General features: G+C 36.4%; 1 protein-coding gene across 1 annotated transcript; it reads right to left on the bottom strand.

Annotated features, from left to right (window-relative positions):
- Positions 1-6,971: 6,971 nt before the first annotated feature.
- Positions 6,972-23,705, bottom strand: BRMS1L (breast cancer metastasis-suppressor 1-like). The gene is made up of 9 exons (XM_009319373.1): positions 23,616-23,705; positions 20,387-20,514; positions 17,594-17,673; positions 15,491-15,587; positions 14,997-15,080; positions 12,755-12,819; positions 11,260-11,299; positions 10,269-10,395; positions 6,972-8,546 (listed from the first exon to the last, which is right to left on the bottom strand). Exons 1-9 carry the CDS (start codon positions 23,702-23,704, stop codon positions 8,423-8,425), a joined length of 834 nt encoding a protein of 277 aa, XP_009317648.1. The 5' UTR covers position 23,705; the 3' UTR covers positions 6,972-8,422.
- Positions 23,706-26,755: the final 3,050 nt, after the last annotated feature.

Raw genomic sequence — 26,755 nt, 5'->3', positions numbered from 1 at the left:
CAGCCTTTCCCAGTTTCTTTCCCCCCCCCTCTCAGCCACCATGGCACAGCTCTACTGGTCATCACACTGTTTTGTGCCTGTCATAGGAGCTACACCAACTGCCTTGGAGTGACACGTTGGCCACCAAATAAATACCCTGACTGCAATACTTTAGCTGTGACCTCACACCAAAACAATCAAGAGCTGAGTTGCAAACTGAAGGAGAACGATTTTTATGAGCATTTTACCAAGATAAGAAAGGTTGGAAATTATTTGGTTGGTTAAAAGAAAGTCAGGGATCAAGAGAACAGTGAATTGTCTCAGCCTTTAGGAAGTTGTAGATGGTTTAAGGGTCAAGTAATTTGTAATAACATTAGTAAGTATAAGAACAATGGTGTAGTACTAGCCACAGAAAATTAGGAATTTGGCATTTTACAGATCCTGAACACACTCCCTTGGAGCACAGTGTAGGAGCATGTTGTTAGTCATTTAAGAGGAGAGGTAAATTGTGACAATTTTGCATTATTGTGAGATAATACAAAATTTCTAGTGATAACACTTAAATACATTGCTTGTGGTGAAGTATTTCTCCTTACCTGTGAGAAGGGTGCTGTATTAGCCCAGGGTGCTGCAGTCTTACAGCAAAGAGAGAAAGCAGTGGCCACCAGACGATTCATTGTAGGCATGTGAAGTAACTCAGATGGAAGAGGTGGGATTCTGAAAGCAAGAATCAAGGAATTTGCAGGGATGTCTTACGAAGCCTTAAGGCAAGTGTGCCAAAGCAGCCAAGCAAGGAGACAGGAAAAGCAATCCATTACTAGAGAGTCCACAGCAGATCAGAGCATCCAGACATCCAGTAAGATCTTTTTCTGAGTGCTTTAATGAGTTTTATAACTGAAGTTGTCTTGTTTCTTCGTTCTCACTGGACCTAATATCTTTAGCTGTAGTATCTTCCCCACAATGCTGTCACCTCGCCCCTTGATGGATGACAAGGATCTCCTAACATACATGCACCATTGGAGATGCAACTCTCTCAGCTCCATAATCTAAGCAAAGACTTCATGGTACCTTAGTGACAGTCTCATTTTAGTATTTTTTGTTTTGCAGGTGTTATTTCTCAGGAAAATGTCACCATTTTCCATAGAAGACAAGTATGGATAGCACACAAAAGAGGTGAGGTGAAAATCCCATTTAGGTTCAGAAAAAGAAAAAAAAAAGTTTGAAATGTTTTATTAGACATAGAGGTAAATTTTATAGACAGTATTAATGAAATATATTTTCACTTCAGAGTCTTCAAATGCCTATAAAGAAGCTTCCATAATATTGCAAAACAGAAACTTGTTTCTTAATAATTAACCAAAGTTTTTACTAAAACACCTGAAAAGTATACCTGTCCAAGTGGTTTTCTGGATCATCTCCACCCCATTTTTCGGTGTCTCTCCCCTCACTTTTAAACATTTTTGCAAAATTCATTGAGGTTTGTTACATTTTAGGTTGCAGTGATATTACTGATTTTTCCAGTTCAGTGAAATTTTGGGTCTTAACTGTAAAATTTATGTTTATTTAATGTGTTCATTATTACCTAAAAAACTCTGAAAACATTTTTTAAAAAAACAAAAACCAGTTTAGCAGTTACAGTAGGCTTGCTTTGTAGCTATGAAAGACTCCGGGCAACTTTGCCTGATGAAAAAAAAGCAAATTTTTTGCCTTCAGAAGTCTTAGCAGTGGCAGGTATCCTAAAATACGGAGGACTTAAATGTGTTTAAACACACCCACCTCCTCCCCGAAAAAAAAAGAAAAGCAAAGGGGAAAATCAATACACTTTTCTAGGGTTTTTTGTTTGTTTGTTTAAAGATACTTATAGGGTTGGTTACCTGGGCTTAAGATACTTTAGAAATCAGTGTAAATATAGCCAAACACAACAGGACACACACACCTGGGGATGAAGCAACTGGTTGCTGGAGGAATAAAAGGCAAGCAGGCAGATCTGAAATTAATTCCTATCCCAGAAAATTCCAAGAATTCAGTATTTTTCTCCCTCCTTTTTTCCTCTATTTCCCTTTTGGTCTTGAGTGAGCAGGTGTATCGGCCACGCTTTGCCTCTGCAGCAGAGCTGGCTCTCTGTGACCCCTTTTGACGCTTCCTACTGTTTGTTTCCACCCGGAGGTGCAGAGCCCTGGAAATAGGTGTGCTAAATCAAGGCAGGCAATGAGCTCATCAGGACCGCAAGAAAGGGTAAAACAGATTCATTCCACGTAGAAGCCTGGCAAGCAAGTGCAGATGTACCACATAAAGTGCTTCCAAGGTAAACATTGTCTGCATAGGGTGGATTCTGATATTTTAGCCATGTTTTGTCAGAATCACCTGAACGGAGTACAGGATTTCTTTTAATCTTCCTTCCTTTCCTTCACTCTGACCAATAAAGATAAGAATCATATACCATCATTATATATATATATAAAAATAATTCTTTTTTGAGGGGGTGGTGTAAAATACAAAGCCTACCAATTTCCATCCACCTCCCATGGCCACACATTGAGACGTGCTAAATAAGAGGTCCTTCCACGGAAATGTGCCTCCTCAGTTTACAAATAGCAGAACGCGGTCACCTTCAGAGTTAAGCTAACAAAGAGAAGTAACAATCACTGCTACATTTCTGAACTTTAAACAGTGAAATTTTATGATACAAGAAAAAAAAGAAAATTCTGAGAACTTGAGTTAAATTTTAAAAGCATGTAGTGTTTCATGAGAAACCTAAAAGTGCCCTCTTCTGGCAGCTGGCACTAACTGCTAGCTCATTTGAAATGCATCCGAAACCCGCAACACGCTCCGATTAAAGGAAAGTTCTTTTGACACACATTTTTTTGTTATGAAATTGTCTTTATTAGCCATACAGCAAGGGTATAAAACTGTTAATATACTTTTATAGAATAAGAAACATTGATGTGATCTGTTAGAAGTTATTTTAAAGCAAGTGTAACTAAACAGTTCATACTCATAAAATAACGTTTGGGTTTTGCCCCAAAAAGCATGTACTTAAGATTTGTATTCATTTCATCGTACCATTAGTATCACATAATATTAATGTTATTTATTTGCAACAGTATTGATGCAAATCCTCACTGCATTACTTATTGCTTATTATTATCAACATTCCTTTTCATAGATTCACCTTAGGAAGCAAAACAGTTTTGGTTTTAGTTAACCAAGCACAAAAAATGCAGTAGGTGAAAATTGCATTAGAAAAGTAAACCTGAACCCTCTGTTTATTTCTCGGTTTGGTGTTGCAATATAAAACACTCATTCATTCTCCAACCTTTCCTAAGTACTTTCATCAGTGTAAGAGTTGTAATATATTTCATTTTATTTAATTACATATTTTGTTTCTATAGCAACTAGAAAGTACCTAATCCATTTCTGTTCCTTCCTAAGCCTTTACATAGCAATTTTCTTTCACGATACAGTAGCAAAAGATAATCCTTCTTTAGAACTCCGGGTACTATCTGTTCTTTCCAAATACCCCTTAACTAGTATGCATCAGGATTAAAACCAGTTGTAGCACTGCTACAACTAAAAGAAACCGAGTAAAAAAACCTAACAGGATCTAGACAGAAAATTCTGTAACTACCGTTAAGTAACTTCAGCATAAATTTACTGCCACCTGCAGGCTTTCAGCAACACGGGTCTCCAGAGCACAGGAGCAAGGGTACCCCCACCACACACCCCATGTCCATAGAGGGAAGGCAGATTTAATATTCCTACTCGTGCAACTGATTCAGATTTATTTTGCTTATAGGAAAAGGAGGATCCCCTAACGTTGCCCTGTTCAAAGAAATAAGGCAGCTTATTTTTATTTGTGTTGCCCTATTCCAGCTTACTTCTGTTCATGGAGACAGTGATGCCTGAAGATTTTCCTATTAAACTGACACGCTAAAAAAAAAAACAAAAAAAACCAACAACAACAAGTTCCACTGCTGCTAATCACCTCTTAAACACCCGGGTGCTTTGTGTATTTTCCTATTGTTCAAAGAAACTACTATCTTCAAAAACATAACCCAGATCTTTAAAAAATCTAGCAAGTCAGATCTTATAGTAAGTCATGTCTGTAGTTAAAACATCTGAAAACACTGGCTTAGGAGAATTTGGAGATTACTGCCTTACTACGTGACCTGAGTCCTATACATTTATATTCTGTCATACACACACAAGCCACACTGGGAGAGTAATATTGACACTTTTAAAGCTTGGAAATGCCAATATAAAGTTTGCCTACAAAGCCTTTTTTTGAACCCATTGCCATGTGAAACAATCCTTGCTTACAAAATCATACAGTATTTTTTCCGATCAGAAGTTGCCTCTGTCAATGCCCAGGGTAACTAGGTCTAAGTTACTCATCTCACCGTTGTTTTTAAATGCTGGTGTTTGACAAACACTTCATCACTTCATTTATTCCATTTACCTCTCCAATCTTTATTCTGGAGCTGGAATTTCTTCAACATTGCATTCAGCACCGCACCTAACTTCAGGTCCTCTGCCCGCTAGTGAATCTCTCAGCTCAGTTTCAGCATTCAAACTCTTCATACAACATCAGGGAAAGTTAGATTTCTCGAAACAAGGTCTACAGGAGCCAGCACACTGAACCTGGAGTCAGCTCAGCACACCGCTTTTCGGCTTTCAAGTCTGGCAGTTCCAGAAAAAACAGAAATGTCTTAAATGTCGGAAGTCACATCTGTTCCATCAAGACCCCATTTTCCATATAGAGAAATAAAAGCATACACAATGCCATGCAAGTACAGTTAGGCTGGCATTTCCAGGAAATATCAGGCTTACTGAGTACATGCTGTGCTTTTGATTAAATCGTAGACTGCAAATCCCATGCTGATTTACCGCAGATGTACCGTGCTGCTGACCTACACATATGCTGCAGAAACACTGAAGTATTTCCAGACACCGGGCAGTTACCGTGCTGCCTGGAAGTACACATCACCCAGAGCATCCCGACTGTCAGACCTCTGAGGTACCTTAGGTACCCGAAGTAAAATACTGGCTACTGGGTCTTAATTCCAGCGGTAACCACGCCCCTGACCGAGAAGGGCCTTGTAAAAAAACTTCCTTAGGAACAACCAAATGCCCTTAGAAGAGAGTTGACTTGGCCACTTGTAAAAGGGTGTTTGGACAGGGCTGTCGTATGCAGAAACAGAAGAAAGCATGTCTCGTTTAGCTACCACGAGGAACAGTGAAATGCTCCAACAAACCTGATATGGATAAAAGCACTGAAGATTTTAGCTATTCAAATGTGAGGTCTATTGAACACACATTTTCTCCCTACCTCTTCCCCTTGTCCTCAAAAAAAGGCAAAAAAAAAGCAGCTCTTCCCACAGTAATAACTGAAGAATTTCTCCAGGAAACTGGGAGCAGTATTAGTACTCCTCTCTTTTGGCAAAAGCCAAAGCCTATTTTTTTTTTCCACTTCTAAGAAAAAACCCAAAAACAAACAAAAAAACCCTACCCAGAACAAATCGAGCCTCTTAGAGGAAGACAGCATAGGTTTTTCAAAATGAGTGAAAATTTTAGTACTTAATCGTCACTTGCCACTTGATGGGGGTGGTGAGCTAGTTATGCAGGCCTTGGCTTACAAACATAAACCAAGATGTTCCATGGACTATAAATAGCCTGTTTTTATAGTTTTAAAACAAACACAGTATGACAAACTGCCAAAATCCAAGTGTATTTGGAAAGTTTAGGGACTGCTTGTTACAAGATACCTAAGCTAAATGCCACATGATGCTTTTGCATTAAGTGTTGCCAGGTTAAATCAATTGCATTTCAACTAAATATAACAGATACTTCATTATGGGAAAGATGAACAGATCAGCTTGCTCTGTGTGATTGGCAAAAAACAAACTGCATCTCCTCTGAAACATAACTCTTGATATAAAAGCCTTTTCTATACACGTACAGAAAGTAATTTTTGTCACTCAATGCCTGTTACTCTTACTTCCCTTTTCACATATTGTATCTCAAGGAATAAACGGTATGCCCAACATCTTTTTCCTTTCAGCACTTTACAGGTCTTAATCCTATTTGTAGGTTAAAACAATGCTACCGAGGCTTGAAAGCTTTACTGGCAGCAGTGTAAAAGATAAAACAGATGGATGACAGGCTAACAACGTCTGTACTTCAAAGGACTAAAATCTGTCAAAGACACCTCTTACATTTTATGATGGAGCAAGCAAACCATTAACTGTTCAAATATTAAAAAGATATATAGCATGTACCAAATATGATTTGTCTAGGCATGAAACGATTAACCAATTGTAAAAAAAGACCAATCTCATACCTTTCCAATCGCACGCATAGAAGTGATTACATGTAAAAAGGAAAGCCATGGCTCAGTTTCTTGGACTTCTAGTAACGGAACAGGTAGATCCCAGTAGTTTGATCACTAACCCATACTGCTATGCTTATTACCTGTCATGTTGATATGAATTATGTTTATTCTGAATAAAGAAGCCACACTCACCAAGTGTCAGTCCAAACTGCAGGGCTGTACAAAGCACGGTTCTGCACCCAAGGAGATCAGATTAGAAGCAGCTTTAAGAAATAACCAGTTGCAGCTAGAAAGGTGCAGAACACAGGAGAGGAAGGAGGAGGGGGGTGAACCACGGAAACAGTTTAGGATGCCCAGCATGCCCTAAATACAAACTATTTCAAGCACATCAATAGCTAAGGTTCTTAGCAGTGCTTACATTTGATTTATAAACAGCACAGAATAGTGCTTCCATAAAATATTAAAGAAAAAAATTGTAAAAACAAACAAACAAAATCTGTACATACAAACTCTCAAAATTCAAAAGGAAAAAAGTGCAAGTCAAAGGTCTTTAAAAATATTTAGGCCTTCTGAAAACTTAAATAGATTTCCCTTTAGCATTTGGTATATCAGCAATTCCAATAAGACTAGAAAACCAAAGAGCAAAACAACATAAAAGATGTCCACTACCACAGATCATTTATTTATAGACTAAGTTAAAAAATACGAATATTTTATTACAAAAAGTTTATCAAACAACTGTATACATACAGTTCATATTGTTAAAAGCCAACATGTCCATTGATACTTTATGTACATTTGATTAATAATGTCGTACAAGTGTAGAAAAGCATCACTCAGCAGAAACTGATTTGGCATTTGGAAAGTAGTTACCACCCTGCACTAGAAGAGACAATTAATATAGGAATAAAACATTTATATGTTACAATAAAAATACTTATTTGCTGTGATCATTTAAAGCAAACGGATGCTTTCTTTCTCCAAAAAGAATCATCATAAGTGGAGATTAAAGTGCACATAACCAACGCATTAATAATTCTTCAGCAATCCCACCTATCATTCCAGATGCTCCAAGCACATCATGGTAACATCAAGGACTTAGGACTTTTCTCCGTGGCTTAAACAGTAAGATTTAAGAGAAATTCAGCTTTCTAAGCTGCATGAAATAATTCTGGTGCACAATAAGATGAAGTAGGGTACAGAAATATGGAAAATAGCATTTGGTGAAAAAGTCTGTGTAGATTTTCCCAGATATATGATTTCTGGGGAAATACTTTCCTTTTGAAAAAAAAGATTCATAGTATTTCATACAACTGTGGACCAAACAAGCAGAGCATGCAACAGTATTTACATAACCATCCCCACAGTCGTTCTCTGTGGGCTACATATAACACAGGTTGGAGCAACACTGTCTACTTTATGCATAAATTTTGCTGACAATCTGGGGAAGAAGAAAAAAAATCACCGATTTGTTTACTATAGAATAGGGTCCTAAACTAGAAAAGTGCTCCTCAAAAAACATAGCTCAAAATACTGGCTTTGTCTCATTACAAGCAATATAGTAAACCTTACAAAGTATAACACAGTCAGTACTAGCAGAGCTGTCGAGGGCAATAATTTTAATAAATCGGTCCACTTTGGATAAAAAGAATGCTTATGCATGTTACAATCTATTCAAAAGCAACAGCTGAACAGGCTAAATGTACATCCACAAGAGAAGCATGACATGTTCACTGAAAATGAAGTGAATTGCTGGTAATTATGGTTATCATTTTTATCACACCAACTGGTCACCAATGGAAAAAAAATTTTTTTTTCCTTTTCTTTTTTTTTCATTTTACAAATATGAGAAGTTCTGAGCCATTATACTTGAAGAGCATACTTCATATCTTAGGCACTGGACCCAATTTAGAGGTAAAATGTCTGTCAACATGATTTAACATCCTCAGGTTTCTGAAGGCCATCCATATGAAGTTTACATACAGCACTACAAATACACATCAGATACTGCTGTAAATTTATAAGGAATACAAAACACTATTAAATACAACTTTCACCCCATGGCACATCAAGCATGGCAATACCACTTGTTTCATATCTGGTTAGCAACGGTCAGTTGTGGTTATGCTTTATTGAATATTTTCCTTTCTGTAGCTGAGAAATATACAGCTTGGACTTGCTTCCATCCGGTCTTTTAAACCAAACTTCATCATGGTTAATTGTTGTAATTATGGCACTGCAGAAAATGAGAGAAGAAGGGTCAAGGGAAGAAAAACAAGAAGAATTTAGAAACCTTATAAGCTAATAAATATCCTCAAAACTGCAGCTGTATTTCTGTACAGTAAATGAAAATATGCATTAGTTGTAAATGCTAGGCCCAAAAGATACTGGCTCCATTGTAAGGACAGTTTTAACAGAATTCTTTGGTAACTGCATGTGTCTTTAGTGAAGGTAGTTTATTTTTCAGCCATCTATCTATTTTCTTCTCCTATGAGAAAACCCTCACCATGTACAAATATTTTAATTGTTTAAAAGAACAATAGTCACCCAAAGAAAACACAACAATAGACTACCCATGGTAAAAAACAGGTCTGTTGGAAAACATACCCAGAAATTACTTTGAATACACAGTATTTGGAAAAAAGTTAAACAGATTGAAGCCCAAGATTTAAAGCAGTAAATGTATTCAACTGTTAGTCATTATACCAAGACCATAAGAAATAAAGTCAAAGCCTGATTTACTGAATCATTCTTACATGAATCCTGCTTTTATGCTCCTTGTGGTAAACCTTAACACAAATAGTGAACACAACCCCCTCCCCATGCCCCCTAGAAAAACACAAAATTTTTCAAGTAGAATTGATGACAAAAAAAGGCTCAAAACCAGAGATTAAAACAGTTAATGGAAGAAAGATCTATCACATACTGAGCGTGACAAAATTCCCTCCAGGAAACTCTTCAGCCTTAAAATTTGCTGAAATCTTGAAAGGCTGGGCAAGTTCCACTGTATGCTTGCCCTGTTAAGCATCAGCTTTTGGCTTTTGTCAGACACTGGATACTAAGATCTTTTTTTGGCCCAGTATAACTGCTATGTTCTGCTAAACTAATTCAGAATTTTTTGAATTTCAGAAAGAATATATAGTTTACTAAAATACCTTCCTGTTTCAGTCCTGAACAAACACCAAAATCACCAAAATCTGTTCCCCTTCACCACACACAGGAAAGAAAAGAAACAGCCAGTTTTACAGTAAACTACTGCTATATGAAGTTAAAGTTAATTTTCCTGGGTAGCTGTGCATATTTAATCAACACTGCGCTTAGATTGATTTGCCCCATTCAGTAAAGGTAAGATATAAACTTAATTTTAAATATTGTTTTAAATACACCCATCTTTTAGAATTTACAAATATTATCCATACAGAGAAAATACATTTATATATCTTAAACATTCAACCAAATTAGCACTGTAATATTTAGACCGTTCCGAGGTAGAACCTTTGTTAAGAAAAGGAAATACCGTTAAAAAAGTTCCAACTCTTTTCTTTCAGAGCATTACTCAACTGAAAACAAAGCTTATCTTTAATGGTATAAAGTGTTTTTCCATAATTAAGTATTTTTGGGTGGGCCAACAGATCAAATTCTCAAAGCAACAAAATCCCAAGATACTCAAAAAAACTTACTCAAAGGCTATTCAGAAACTAGTAAGAGCTTAAACTGTTAGTGAGATCCTAACTTGACAAACATCTCGTTACCTTCAGTGAAGTCCAACCTTTACTAGCCTCTCTCAGAAGTCCACCACTCAACCTTCTTTGATAATGCCTGTCTTCCAAGGTGAAGGTGAACTAATAAATGTTACTGAGGTGGCAGAATTTCCAAATGAGCCTTATTCTTCAATGTCATCATCCTATCTATTGCTTAACATGAATGTACAGAGCTGCATAAATCGAGTAATCTTTACCTTGTAGGACATTCATCTTTCTTATCAATGCATATCGTCTGTCCACGTCCATACCACTCTCCATCATAGTAGAGTCTTCCTTCTTCAGATCTAGCACTATGTAGATGCTTTTCTAATTTGACAGGTGCTAAAATGATCAATAAAAGTCAGTTAATATGGACTTGGCAAAAATCACTTAGGTGTTTAAATACACTTTCATCAAGTTATTTACATAGAATACATGTTTTTTCCATTATCAAAAGTAGCCTCTCTCGTAATAATTGCAAGAATGCAAGAAAATTGGAAGCAAGATACCTTTTTATTTCCAGTCAGATAAACTAGAAGTTTTATTTCCATTTTCAGATAGAAGCTATCTTCCCCACAACCTTCATATCTGTGATATGAATTTTCACAAATAGAGAAGACCTCAAATGGCAGAACCTGAAACATCTTCATCAGCACATTACCACAACATGCAAGTAGTAATACATCGCTAAAGAAATAAACCACCTGTTTGCCACCTCTCCCTTTTCCTCCTTACTTACCACCTCCAAGTATTTGATTTTACCTAGCATTAATGTGCTTCTTACCTCAGTGCCAAATACCAGTTACCACTCCTTTCCCCTAGCTCTACTTTTTCAGGGTTGTAGCTTGCAGTGAATGTGAGCATCCTTTAGAATGCACCCCTAAGGTCCAGATGCTCTCACTTTCCTGCCTCATCTTGTGTAAACACTGGCATAGCTTGCTAATATGAATTGGTGTAACCCACTTTTAGAAGTCTAAATTTTTGTTGATAATTTTCTAGAATTCAGGTGTCAACACAATCATCAGCAATTGAGCTACAAGTGTCAGCACCTGAGGGAGGGGAAAGACAAAAGCCACATCTTCCAGCTACCTCACCCCATCCTCCATCACTATACCAGGGCTAAAATAAATATGATCTGTCTAGATGCAGTTTGCATCACTGCACACAGCAAGTTCTGTCTTGTGAAACCAGACAATGTTTACTTACGTTCTGGCTTTACTCTGTGTGGCCCCAGTGTAGCCATTGCCTTGAAACACAAAAGAAAATTAAGTTAGTAAGCAAGCAGTCTTTTTTTCTTAACTGCCAGCTTTAATTGTGAAGTTAAGTGCAGTGTAGCTCAGGATACTTGCTTTTACATGCAAAAACCACAATCAGAACAAATCTAAAATAAAAGGGTGTTCAATGGTGACTTGGTAACTAAACAAAACAGCATTTTGAGGGTGAAAAAAATCACCTTCTTTAGTAAGTTTTAATTTGAAATGACTCGGGAGGTTTTCTAAATTAAACCCTCAAAATTGCTGTTACATAATTCTGTCAAGAAAATACAAAGTGACATTAACTCATTCGGAAAAACAAAATGCTATATGAACAACCTACTCGTTTGATTTATACGTTATAAGCTCACAAATTTTCTCTCATGCAAACTCTAGATCACATGTAGTATTAAAGTAGGTTTAAAAAAAACTTCTAAGAGTTTTTGGGGTTGTTTGTTCGCTTTTTGTTTTTTTAAATTATTTCCAGAAGAGGCAAAATCTCCAGTAGATTCTGGGTTTGTTGCTGTTGTTTAAAAGCATGTTACACTACAGGAAAGAAACTGAGGGAAAGCTATTTTGTGTCTGTTCTCTAATGCGATAGGAAGAGAAAAGTCAGAAAAGTTTTCACACAGGCATCACATTTTACTTCTTGTTTAGGAAATATGTACAATTATAAAGCAGGATGGAAACTGACTCAAAGCCATTTCCCACCAAGTTTTTTAATTCATGTAAGTAGTTTGCTATTCCATAAGCTGGCAAGCACTGCGGTACTAGGGGAAATTTTCTGACTGCAGGTGCAAGGCAAGGATAGTGTTTCATTACAGCAAGTTACTTTAACGATATGACAAAGACCTGAAAAAGGCACTCTGCATTTAAAAGCTCTATTTATTTTTTCAAATACTTCAATTGGTCAAACAAATTTCTCTTCCTGTAAACCCTGATTCTCTTATAATCTGGAAAAACACAGCATTTCATTTTACAAAAAAAAATAAGGTATAAGAAGAGGTTGAAGCATAGAAATCTTCATAAAATAAACTATTTACTGTGTGAAAACATGCCATATGATATATTAAAAAAATTAATTTAAAACAAAATCCTATCAAACTATCCTATCGTTGTTTCTACCCAATTATGCTAGACTATGAGAAAGCAGATCCTCTTGACACAGGCTTTAGGCTCACTTTATTGTGGAAAATTATGGACTACCCATTTTAGAGATAACCTCTTCCACCACTTTATTGGATTCCTCTGTATGATTTGGGTTGAATCAGAAAGAGTAGCAATAACATAGCTTGAACTGGAATGATTAGCTGACTACTGAAGAAATAAAAATCTATTTAGAATTTTGATCATGTAAGAAACACATTTACGTATTTTTAAGAGCCAAAAGGACTAGACAAGAACCCAAACAAAACCCACAGCCACTGCCATTCATCCTTTCATCTTACCTTCCTTATTGTTGTCCAGTCTTCAAGTATATCAAGGTCTTGTAACATATAAACTATATAAGGGCGTGGAAAAGTTAGGGAAAACTCTTTTTAAACAGCAATAATAAAAACACTCTAATGTTTGTAGAAAGACATTAATAGCTCTGTTCTGCCAGTCTTTCACATAAAGAATACCTACGTGAAGTGAAAGCTCAGCAAAAATAAATGCATCTTTGAATTATGCAACCTAGAAGTACACTTTAAAAATTATTAAAAGAGATAAGTAATAGTATGTAGATATTCAGACTAGTGGAGTTCAACATGAGGATAAGATAAACAATTGGGATACAACCATTCCATCCCTAACAGTTCCAAAAAACATTCTATTTGCAATACTACAAATTACAATTAAAATTCACTGCAATTTCAATATACCACTGCAAATCAGCATCTACACTAGTATCAGCTTTAATAAAATCATTATTTTTACACTATTCTGCATCATATTTCTTTGAGAGAAAAGTGTAGACATCTCTGAATATCAAATAATCAAAAAACAGGAAGTAGAAAGGCAAAGCCCCTTCCTTGAACTATCAACTGTAAAGTAAAAATTGTGTATTAGAACAATACGTGAACTTCAAAACAAAAATCCATATAGCATAGCTATTCCATTACAACAGTCTTCAGTTTTTACTTTGTTTCTCCTCATTTCATCTCTGAAAAACAAGTTTAGCAAAAGGTGATATGTTTAAATCTCCTAAAATGGGATACGAGAGCTTTAACTTACATTCCATTTGAAATTTTAAGAATCTGTAGCCATTTTCAAATTTGTATTTCTCTGAATAGCAAAGAATTACAAATCAAAAGCCATGTAAAATTTCTAGGTATTTGCTTTACACAGATCTGTACAAACTGACAAGTTCACAACTATTTTAAAATCATAAGCAAAAAGCAGATTAGTTTACTTCACGACTGAAAGGATTTTCAGCCTTATAAATTGCCTGAAATTGCTGGGTTTTTAGACCTAATACTACGTTAGTATTTTCTGTTTGGAATGCATTCTAAATGGCAAGGTAGCTCATAATTCACAGAATCTGATGCTATTTATATGGACATCCTGAAGACAAGGATGACTGAGAGCTAAAGAAAATACACTTTCACACAACCTGGCACTGAAATTGCTAAAAGGAATCAAGAAACTAATGAAGCTACTTGTACCTGCATTGATTAATACCACTTGGCTTTCAAGCACTAGTTAAAAACCATCTCTACTAAACTGAATTTATGACGCATCCTAATGGAAGAACAGTCGCTATTAGGACAAATCATCCATTTGGGATGTGTTCCAGTAAATCAACCATCCTGAAGGAGGGTGTCCCAATGATGACAGTTTTTTCAGAGACTTCCTCCTTCCCACCTTCTCCTAATGTTACAAAACCTTGTGAAAGTAGCAGGATTTTTTGCAGCACCTTTGCAATAAAAATTTTTCATACTTACACCATATAATGTCAATACTTAGCAGTTGTGACTCTTTTAGCTAGTCTCCATGATTCTGGCAACTTCTAAGCCATCACATCTCTATCCTATAAAAATCTTAGGCTGGGCGTAGAGAGAACACTCAGTTTGCAAAGGCATCTCCTCCTTTCTCTGGAGAAAGATGATACTGTCTCTTAGGTGTTGTACCTTAAAAAGTTTCAGCTGCACTGCATGCTTGTCAACAGCTATGAAGAAGTCATCAATGCAAAATTCTTAAATACTATATTCACTCCATAGGAACCCCAAACCCACAAACACCCCCCGGCAACCGTCTCAACTCTTGGAATTTTAAACTTCTAATCGAAGAGGGTTCTGAAGTCTATGGAATTGTTAAGAAGTAATAAATTGAAGTAAAGATGTCCCAGCATGAGAAGCAAAGCTATACAGCAGAAGTTACAGAAGTCAAGTTATATTTTGCAAACATAATGCCTAACTTTTTTCTGCTTTTGCCTTGTACCTCTATTTTTTGAAGAGTTAGAAAAATCAACTTTTAGAAATATTCTCTATATGAAACTAGTAGTTAGATAAGAGAATCTTAATTTCAATTTTCATAATGGGATGTGTCAACATGGTTTCTCTAATCTGAATTAGAACAACATCTGCCACGCAAAAATCAATTTTGAGAATGCATTATCACTTCAACTTGTTATTAATGACATATGTAATAAGGCTAGCTATAAAACAGTAAACACTACTAGAAAAAACAATCATTTCAGTAAAAGGATATCTGATACAACAACAGGTTTCTTCTTATCTGGACTAAATGGATCCTTCCTTTTCTTCCTGGACTGTAGCTCATCATTCCATAATTCTGAAAAGACATAATAAGAACATGCTATGAATCAGAAACATTTACATGTTTAGCTCTTTTTACAGCAGAAAACATTGACCAAAAATGAAAAATAACACATTTTCTGGTGAGATGCTGTTTCTGAAGAGAATGAAGGTGTTACATGATTATGTAGTCATAGAGAAATACTCTCAAAGCACACAAGGGATGCTGACAATTACAGACTAAAGTTTGTTTTAAGCTTAAATTCAAGCCCTCCGCCCAAAGTCTGCAGCTGAATAGCATTCTACTGGATAACCTGAAACTCACCAGACATACTATGTGTACAGTCAACCAATCAGCAGCTACCAGAAGATTAAAAAACAAACAAAAAAGCAACACCAAAGAAACAAGCAATAAAAAAACCCCAACAACTTTCAATTTGCATCCACCTGAGGTAATGTCAATGCTATGCCTGTCTTCTTCAAGTCTTCTAATCTTCTCTTCTAGTTCACTTTGTACAGTATCATACAACAGAAGCTTTTCACTCTAAAAAAGCAAGAAATTACACATTTTTACATGGCTAAGTTCTATCATCTAAACGTATATGACAACAACTTAAAGCCTCAGCAGAAGAAAGGTAAGAGTAGCTTTAGGTGAAAATTTTTCAGAAGCCGTAAAGCATATGACATTTCCCTCTATCCACTTTCTTAGCATGAGATCCTAGCTCCTTAAAGACAGCACGCTCATTTGGCATAAGAGTAAATATAGCTATCAAATGTCAGTACCAAGAATAACTAAGTATATAAAAGCATCCAGCTAGATCTCCAGAATGACTGTTTGTATTTTGACACAAATACAGTATTTTCCTTTTGGACGGCACAGATTTGTTCAAAATGACTAACTGTAAAGTAGTGACCTCTATGCCATCTTTCATTACAAATCAGAAAAGCTAATGTTTTCATGGAAAGCTTTTTATTAAGCTGCCTCCAATATTAATAAACCTGCAGTCATTTATAGAGAATTATCATCTATTACCACAGTATTTATAATTGTCTGTTTTCATAGATCTGAAAAATACCCTCACACAGAAGAATTTATGGAGCACATAAAATAATCTAGATAGTTGCGAAAGCAAAACTGTCTTCCTTAAAGCTGTCAGAAACACTGTTGAAGCACTGCTTTACAAAAGTTAGCTAGTTCATCCTCTTAAAAGGCAATTTAGATTAACATAATGCCTTCAATGTTAGGTGTATCAGCACTTTTTATATACAAAGACAAACAAAACCACACTCCAATGTGAACTTTCTACAGCATTTTGTGCAGTCTACACTCTCTTCCATCCCCAAGTGTTTCAGAACGAGAAAATCAACTTTGTAGTAAACTGCTCTCAATTATAGTCTGCTACATAGGACTGACACCAAAATTACACAGTATCTATGTAGATCAGTTACCCTTTTAAAGGCAGCATTGAAAAACACTAAACTCTCTAAACCAGTAACTTGGAATTAAGCTGAGTTCCAAGCCTCAAGGAAATAAGTTTACTGTTCTTTCATAAGCTTGCACATTTCCTAAAACACGAGTAGGAAATACAGCTGATTGTTACATTTTAAAGTACATTTTCACTGAGCAACATAACTTTAACAACTCTGGAAAAAAGAGGGCTTGGAACTTACTGTAAAAACAGCTTAAGCAGCACAAGTCACTGCATCTAGCTGTTTGCTACCATGTCTCTGCCAGAAGCTGCAGTCCCTAGAGCCAAGTCAGCAGATGTCTGCACCTCAACTGCATACAGTCAGTAAGGAGTAGTCCTTCATTATACCTTGTTCTTTCCCAAGGCATCAAGAAAATTGAAATTTTTTTTTAAAGTACGCATGCACATTCTTGCTTTAGTGGTATAGTAGGAGCCACAGACTTCAGGAATATGGTGAACTGCTCAGAAGAAAACACCTTTAAGTAACTGTAACAGGGGGCTGAGGAGTACTATGATGCAAACCTCAGGATCTAAGCAGCTATGTTACAGCACTGGACATACATCTACTTGAGTATTTGTACTACGGTATCCAGTATTTAGATGCTTAAACAGGAATGTTTATATCCAAGGAGAGAAATATATTTTTCCTGTAACTGCTTTTGAAGTGACAATTCTATCACTAGCTGTCCAAGGCATCTTAAAAAGACATCATTATTATTATTGTTGTTGTTGTTGTTGTTATTAAAATGTAAGGTGCTTTTTGCTAAAATTATGTCAGATATTTTAGTTACTGTTCTTGGTAATCTTTTTATAACAAAGGTAAAAAAAACCATGTGGGAATCTATTAATAAGAACCTGTTAATGAAAAATAAGAAAACTTAGCTATACTTATATGCAAAGCCAAACTAATATAAAGCTAATTTTTATATGCTTTGAATAAATTCTTATGTGGGCTTAAATATCACAAGGCAATTGCATTCAAATAGCAAATAACAGCAATAAAAACATGCACTGAACTTGGAAAGCATGACACAGTAAAGTTAGATGAGATTATCTATCAATGTAAAATAGCTGGCACAACCTCACAGTGCTGTCGAGAGGCTTGAATTTCACATTCATACTTGTTCTTCACAGATTCCAGACAAAGTTCTCTATAGATACCTGTAATCAGACAAATTATAGCAATATTACTTTCTTTAGCTAATATCTGATTTCAGAATTCTCTTTTAAGACTGCCTGCAAGTCCCAAAACATGTACATACTGGTAAATATAGCTATATTATATTAGGCACTTACAGTGGCTGGCTGCTTTACAGAGTAAAAATAAGAACAAGTAATCCCTTAATTCTGAAGATCTGAGGAAAAATAAATGCTATTTTAACTTTTTCCCCTATCAGTCAACAAATTACACCAACGGTCATGCTGACTTTACAAAATAGGTCTGTTTCATATTTCTGATCAAATTATCCTGGATATCCTCAGTTTTCAAATCCATGAAGTACTAAATCCTCTTCTATTTTCTAATTAGAGTTTCAAATAATGTTTTGGGGTTTTTAAATAGCTAGAAAACTGAATGAAAGAACAAACTTTTACAAATTAATATTTGGAATCAGGCTTACTTTATAATGCATGACCTTAATAAATCACATCAATTAACAAGACTCTGTTCCACTCTTAGAAATAGCCACCTTGCGATACAAAGGATACTGCTTCTGAGTATTAGGAGCATTTCTTATACATTTCTGAAAATGTCTACTAAACAGACAGCTGAAAAAATCTGAAAGGTATCTGAAATGTAATATCTTGCAAATATAGATAGACCTTGATTTAATATATTCAATGCATTCAACACAAAATACTTAAATTGTTCCAGATTACCATCTTGAGGACTTAAGTTTGCACACATGCTGGTGCTGTCTAGCAACTGAAGAACTCCCAAAAAAAACTTCCCTTAGAATTCAGTTGACTATAAATTAATGCAGTACAAGAGGAACAATACTGTTACCAGCAATTCCTCTGAAAAACAAACCACAAAGTATTACGTCAATCATCTTTCCACTGTGAAGTCACTTTTGATCTAGAATTCAAAATGTTTTTTTCTTACATCAGTATGTTATGCTGGCTTTTTTTTTTTTTTAAATATTTATGGCTGACTGGCATATCTAGGTCTACCAATTTATAATCACTGCTTATTTGCCTGAAATCAAGCAGTACAGGTATGAATACTTCTAGAAGAAACAGTTGTATTCGTGACTTGCTGAAATAGTCAAGATCCACATTTTGTGTGAATAGTGCTCAGTGCCTTAGAGAGCAGAGGAACACAAGTTTCTTTTCTACCACAGATGCAATTATATCCATAGTTTAGCTAAACATAGTTTAGCTTTTTTTTCCCCCCAACCCTTCCTCCCCTCTCTCAAATAGAAGTAGGTCCTTAGGGGTTACTTGCTGGAGCTCAAGTCCTGCTACTACCCACTTCTGTCAAGGCTCTCAAACAGTAAGAGCAAATAAGCCTGTTCTGCAGTTTCTTGCTTTCTCTGGAATACTTTTATCAATCTCATTCAGTTGAGGACAAAAGGAAAAAAAAAAACCAATCCTGATTTCTAGTCTCAGCTTCAAGGAATCTTTGTAGTTTTTACCCTGGGCTGTTTTTACATTGGAACATAGAGCTTCAGTGCTGCTGAAGACAAATCAGGAGAATCTGTAAGACTGCCTATCCACACCCACCTACATGAATGCACTGACAGCCAGCCATATTTAAAACTGAAAATCAAAAGCCTGGATTAAGGTTGCTTTTATATCAAACCTTCTGCAAGTTCACCTGCGAACCTTCTGCGAAGCCCAAGTGGGCTGCTTAGGACTAGTCAAGTAAATTTGGGTTAAGATCTTAAAACTCAGAAATTCTGGGTCACCAGCTGAGGAAACGCGTTATGGAGAAGACCAGGAGGGAGAGAAATGCAATAGACCAAAGGATTTCAAATTCTCTTCATAGCCTGAAGTCAAAAGTACCAATGAAGACATACTGAGTAGCACTGAAGTAGCATTAGTATTATGAAAAGTATAAGCGGGCTTGCCATTTTCCAGTGTGCCTGCACTGCGCTTCTGCTGAATTTCTTAGAAGAGACACTGGCATAGCTTCTCTGCCTAGAGAGATCACAACTGGTCTGCCTTTTGGCTCTCTGACAGCCCGTGTTACGTAACCCTTAGACAGCTGAATTAATCCTAAAGGAGTAGAGCTATAACATGAAAAGAGTTTACAATAAGGAGGTTCAGAACTTTGTCTTCCTATAATACCACCGTTCCATATGACTATATGGTTGTATCCCGGAAGAAGATAAAAGTTCTTGCCTGCTTCTTCTACGAGCATAAAAGCCTATCTAAACATTAGTTTTAATAATTAAAATGCAGCTTAGATAAAAGCTGCTAAGGACAAGAGTTTTCCTCCTTCTCCAGCTGGAACAGGAAGATGGGAGCAGAGGAGTAGTAGAGACACAGACTAGAAGAGCAGGAAAAACACGATCATCTAAGATGATCTGGTAAGCACTTCAGTGTGCAGACTTGATCCCAAATCTTCTGACTAATAAAAATTATTACTGTTTTTAATTCAGTAATTTTGTGCTTACTACACAAAGACAGACAGCCATTAAATGAAACATAAAAAAGCCATATTTTTAGCGTGATGTTATCAGGCAACTTGTGCAAAGACGTAAGCAACCTATTCATTTTGACTTGAAAAATATTTTACATTTAAAACTATGCCACAGTATTTCTAACTTTAAAACACACTCCTTTAACAATTCTAAAGAAAAAAGATTGACCTCAAAATGCATAGCAAGTTTATACTGTTGAAACAGCAATACTCATTTTACATGCCTACCTGCCACCTTGGTTCGGATTTGCATATTTTCTTGTAAAGCTGCCAATGGTTCTAAATATTCAGGTGCTTTTCCAGCTATGACCTCTTGTAGTTTTGCATCCACTTGGCTTAATCTTTCTTTGTAAAGTCTTAAAATAATAGAAATAAAAAAATATGTATTTTATTTAAAAGTAAACACAAGTTAGAAGAAATATTTTTAAAAGAACTATTCTGCATCTCTTTGTTAATGTTATGGAACACCCACTGAAGCAAAGTTAAGATTTGTTACCATTTGAATTTTCCAATACATATTTGCTTTTTGAACAATATTCCTCATGTCTATTAAGCCTTTCTGGAAAACACATGCAGACAATCAGAAGTGTAGAAAGTAAAGATACAATGAAATGTATCTCCATCTCTAAGGAAGAAGAAAAAAAATCGCATGGCTGTTAATAGGATTAAGATGGAGTAGGAGGTGAATCAACAGGGAAGAAGACAGGAAAGGGTGCTACAATACAGAAAAACAATATGGCTTACACCATAGGAGAGAAAGATAGACATTTTGTGGATAGAAATGCCTGTTCGCTTTCGTGTGCACAGATCTGCTCCCACCCTACCGTAAACCAAGGAAAAAGAGAGGCAGGCTCTTATTGAAGCAACGCTCATTTCATCTCCTGTGAAAATCCATATATTGCATACTATCACAAATATCACAGGATAATTTGTAACTGACATCTTCCATTCCTGCCAAAAGGAAGTGTATTTAAAATATTTTTATTTTACCTAAAATTCATTCCTTCTGTAAAAGCTGATATTTACTGGCAGACAATGAAGAAATCTGCTTGCATTTTGAAGAATTTGATGTAATATCAATTACAAGTATTTCCATCACAATAAAGCTCCACTCTTTGTAACTGATAACTTAAATATAGCGTTCAATGGTAGAATCATCAATATAACCAGCTTTTCCTGTTCTCATTTTTTACCTCGCACCCCACAATCAAAAGCTGTAGAATTAAGGCAAACATGTACAAACTCTGTTGTGTGTGTTAAGAACACATCAGATGTTACCTGTTTACACAGATAAACATATCTTTGTTATATCTGTTTACACAGATGTTACAGATGTCCTCGGGACAGGGATGCTGCTTTTTTACTTGTTTAAAGTGCATAGGTTAAGTAATGAATTAGATAGGAGAAAGTTCATGTATACTGATACATCCAGACCTCCTTGAGAAATACTTCCTGTTCATCTGCCACCAGCGTGCTCATCATTTTACTTTGATGACAGCTCCATAGTTCAAGCATATGTACCTAACCTAGCAATAGTCAGTGATCACTCCTCTCCTTCTTACCTGCAAACTGTTCGAGTACGATACACGCAATCTGTCCTGCAGTCAACTGACGTAGCCTGAAGCTGATCAAAACCCAATTTGCCGGGGTCAATTCTTGATGAGCATGCTATGCACATGATGGTTAACATAGAGCTACAGAATTATTTAGCTAGAACATAAGCATGGGTGCACAGCACACATGACTGGGTGGGTCACTAACATTTGATTACACAGCACCAAGTTCCAGCTACATCAGAGCAAGCAGTTTTGGACTAGGTGCTGCCAGCACTTGGTACCATGCAGCAGCTGATGAACTAAAACTGTTTATCCAGTACTTTCAAACAGTGATTTGCCTAAAATGGATAACTGCTATCAGCCACTGTAAATCCTACTTATCTTATAGCATCCAAATTCAATTTCCCTGAAAAGGAAGAGGAAGCAGACACAATCACTTCATCATCTCTGCTACTGGTTGTGACTAAACATCCCATTGTTTATGCACATTTTTCTTCTTTCCCAATTTTATCACCTCCCTACTCACGGCTGCTCCTCCCTATAATCCTTCTTTCATCATTCTAATGCTCCTTCCCCAGTATTCCCACCATCACAGTTCTTCCAGCCCCTACAAACACCCCAATCTCTCAACTAACCAGTGTCTACACAATGCCTTCCTCCTCATATACCACAGCCTTACCACCATTCACAATCCCTAAACCCCCCGAAATACTTGTTTCCTTCCTCCAAGACCACCCTCCTTCATATTCACTCCTTAAAGGTTTGTTTCCACAAACTGTTTTCAGTCATCCAAGCTGTCCAACAGATGGAAGAGTAGGACTGAACTCAAAAGCTGGCAGTTTTCCAAATGCCAAACCAGTCACTACTGACTGGCTCCAATACTCATCAGTTGGCTCAATTTCTCAGGTTGCTCCATGCTCAGACCAAAGAAGAACAGCAGGACAGTCTTCTCTAGACACTGCAGCAAGAAATTGCTTGTTGGGCAATTCTTCCCAGACCCTATTAGATAGGCCTCACAGTGTTCTGTTAGGCAAAGCAAGTTGTATGTCTCAGTTCCGTAGTAGAAAGAACTATCTCACAATATAAACACGCATCTCAAACTGACTAGATTTTCAATTAAAATATATGCCAAAGAATATACAAGGTCTCAAAGTTTCACTTGTCAGGTACCTGATTAAGATAGTTGCCAAATTACCACCAATTTAAATTGGAACAGATGCACCTAGCTTGTCTGGGCACATGTGAAAAAAAGCCAACTTAAAACATATACAAAAGACTGGCTCTAATATAAATGAGATGCACTTTTGAATAATTGTGGCTATTAATTTCATCTCTTCTACTTACTAGGTCTTTACTACTGATGTAGATACTATGGCAAACTACAGACAGAAAGCTAACAGTATTTTCATTTTTTTTAGTATTGGTATCTGGTTTGCAGTAACCACAAGAAACTTTCATTGGTACCAACTATAAAAACTGCTGTGATACCCTGCAAAAAAAAACCAACTTACTTCTTAGTTAGCAAAGACAGTGCTTGGGTCTGTCCTATATATATAAAAGGATGAGAAAGATCTTGAGTAAATAAATAAATAAAATCACAGATTTCCCTAAAATCGCAGTTCCTCAGTTCTGCTAAGGATTTTGATGCAATAGACCCACACCAGCCCTTCACAGCAACAACACTTCAAACCACTCTTACCAACCAGCAAAACAGAAAATAAATAAGTAAGTACATAAAAGTATTCTGGAGCAACGGCCTGTAAATAATTTCAGAACTCCCAATCTTTATTCTTCTCCAAAAGTAGCATCCACATATATGAAAGACAAGAAACACCAGCTGCACACAATATTCTCATGGAATGGATCCTCAAATGAGGCACTTAAAACATTAAAATACTTACTGATCTTTAAGGTCTGTAAATTGCTTTTCAAGATTGGACATTTCATCTAAACACTCCATTCTTCTTCTTTCACAGTCCTCATCATCCATTTCTAAGAACAAAAAAAGGTAATTTATTTTGAACAATGTAATGTATAACCAAATAAACTGGATATTTTGTTTCTAGTGAATTTGAAGCGAGCCTGAATTTTAGCCATGAATAGATTATCCATTATATTACTATTATCTTATAGCAGAATATGAGAAATCACTTGCCATATGAAGTAAGAAACGTAGATCTAATTCTAGAAGAAATGCCATAAACAGCTTTTTTTCTTCCTCAAAACAGGAAGCAATATCAGTAAGACTTCAAGAGGTTAAATTTCATGACTGATAATACAAAGTGTACCTAAGAATGCGTGAAACAGAAAAACTAAACATTGTATATCACACCAGACAAAAGGCACCATTAAGCATGAAGAGTTATTAGCCACCACTGAAAATTCAAGTGTATCCTGAGTTAGTGTGAGCAAAGGCAATCCCTGGAAAGCAAGCACAGTTCAATGTCACATCTGTCATATAAAATTCAGAGTTTTGTTTTATTAATATCCATGGAAAAAAAAAGTAACTCTTGGTTCTGAAAACAGGTTTCATCCTGTTCAATTGGGAGAGTTCTTTGAAGCTGAAATATTAATGTAGAAATATCTGTAGTTCATCTTAATTACCATTTAAAATGACTGCATTTCTCATGAAACACTTCTTAACCTGCAAAGTCTAGAATTTTGCAGAAACTTGATTTTATATGCTTTTATGCAGCAAGAGTAATTAACATTAAACTCTTTCCACAGTTTTTGTTTTAATTTATATTCCTGAATTTTTTCTTACCTAGTGAACATAACAGTAAAAGTATAATACATACCCTCTTCTCGGCCAAAAATTTTGCAACTTGCCATAGAGACATCTGATGTTACTAAACATCAGTTGTTACCTCCGTTGCCTTTTCTTAGACTAGAAAACAGAAAAACTAAGCTACAAAATTCTTCATTCTTTCCCACCCTTCCCAGAAGAAAAAAAAGGCTTTGTTAAGCCATATTCAGAAGTTAGAGATGTCCTGAAACTGCTTTATAGCAGCAGTATCTCCAGGAACTGGCTCTCTACAGTTATGGTACAACTGACCATTTATCAACCAGCAGGAGAAGGCATGCAGAAGAAGGGCTGGCCATGCCATCAGGAACTGGGGCTGAACTGGTGCAAACAGGCCAGGTGTTTGAGAGAAGGGGCTGTCCTAAGGAGGCCATATCCATCTAAGCAGTTACTCTGTCAAGAAAAATCCTAACTCCTGACAGAAAGGCAAAGCAGGATCTGGAACCAAGCAGAGAGAGCCTGGACACACTCTTCTAGACCATGAACAACTCTGAGCCTTTTGCTTCTTCCTCACCCACACCAACAGACACGTTTAACTGCTTTATGCTGTCTCCTGCACCAACTACAGAAAGCAGCATGCAAGTCTTCATCCTTACTGTTTTGCAAAAGAGTATGGCAATTTGCAAAGGTGATGAGGTGAAAGGAGTAGCTTCAGGGCCAGCTACTTCGGAGGATCTGATTAACTCAGATCTTCCACTCAGACCTCTCAATGTATGAAGTTTTCTGCACATAGCTCCTTCCTGAAATCATCACAAGCTTTTAAAACTAAAAACTACACTAGCCCTCTCTGCCTGGATATGAAAACTAGCAGGCAGTGGAGCAGTATTAATCTGCATTACAACGGAACCTACAAGTCCAAATCAAAGACCTACTGCAGTTTGTCACACTACAGTTAGTACAAGCAAAGAAGACAGCATGTGCAAAGTTTTAAAACATGATATAACCTGAAGTATTTGAAAGCAAAGCGAGAAAATTTAAAGACAGAACTTCAAAAAAATACATTGAATGCTTAGCACACTGGGGAGGGTAAGGGAAGAGAGTATCAGGCTGTTAAGAGATACTATTTTATTTTAAAATATTGTTCTCAAAAGTAAGGCAGATCCTGAATCCCAGAATAAGGCTGAAAATCAGATTAAAGAGCAAAGTTTTATTTGGCTGTCCTATGCAATACTCAAGCCAAAATTGTTTGGGCAACTTTCAACTTGGCCAGATTTAAGGGATGTGGCAGTCATATTACTCAAAGAGTTGTCTAAAACATTTATGTGCTATAAAAATAATGCTGCTTTAAAATTTGAAGGCACCTCCCTGTGAAGCCAGACAGGAACAAGCACTGGGATCCCAATAGTTCTCCCACTTTATTCTCAAACTCAAATACGTGTTTCAGATGTGTTCAGCTATCCTTTTGGTTCTAAGTATGTTTTAAAAAGGAATTCACTCAGAAGCTTTTCCTTAAATTAACATGGATTTCCTTGTTTGTGTATGTTTAGGGACTACAAATCAAAGAAAACAGATTAGAACTGTAACCCTGGCTGAGGATCAGTGCAACACCCACTGCTGGAGGGAAAGGGGACTGCATCTTACATTTTAAACTTGCATTGCAAGGAAACTATAATGCGTTGGTATCTGAGGGCACAGCTGACTCTCTTGTAGATACTGAAATAACACATAGCTCTCTCCAATCTCCCCTCAAAAGTCTTTGACTTTCTGCCTAGAAGTCTACATTCTACCTATCATTCATACTGAATGGCAATTCACATGCTAAGTCACTCTTCAATTGTTTCACCTTTATTCTGCCTCCAGAAAGATTCATAAAACAATGAAGATTTTCAGCGTCCTGAAATATCTTTAATTCCCCAGTTATGGAACTTCTTCCCCATGGCCTTAAACAACATACAGATTGGGGAATATGCTGTAACGAAAAAGTAAGAGGCTTTAGGATCAAATCTCATGGCCTTCCAGTTGAAAATTTACATCACTGGAGGCGGAAGATTCCTCATTTCATATTAAAACACTTGCTAATAAGCCCATCCTGTCTCAACACTTCAGATTTCCCATAAAGTTTCATACTGCACAAAGTATTTAGGGTATTTTTAAACACTTTCAAAATCACAGTCATTCTTTTCCTACTATATTCAAGCAGTCCAACTCAGTAACTAGGGCAGCCTGCTTTAAAGACAAAAAAACCCCGTAGTACTTAAAATGTAACAGCACCTAAAATAGCTTTTTTAATTAAGCTGT

Source organism: Pygoscelis adeliae, unplaced genomic scaffold (assembly GCF_000699105.1).
Source record: "Pygoscelis adeliae isolate BGI_AS28 unplaced genomic scaffold, ASM69910v1 Scaffold71, whole genome shotgun sequence".
Lineage (NCBI taxonomy): Eukaryota > Metazoa > Chordata > Aves > Sphenisciformes > Spheniscidae > Pygoscelis > Pygoscelis adeliae.
Note: the sequence above shows the minus strand (reverse complement) of the source record. Positions and strands in the feature narration are given on the sequence as shown.

Coding starts and splice junctions, on each gene's coding strand:
- BRMS1L (XM_009319373.1), bottom strand. CDS start 23,704: ATGGATGATGAGGACTGTGAAAGAAGAAGAATGGAGTGTTTAGATGAA. Junction 20,515..23,615: donor TTTACAGACCTTAAAGATCA/GTAAGTATTTTA, acceptor TATTATTTTAAG/ACTTTACAAAGAAAGATTAA. Junction 15,081..15,490: donor TAGCATTGACATTACCTCAG/GTGGATGCAAAT, acceptor ATGTCTTTTCAG/AATTATGGAATGATGAGCTA.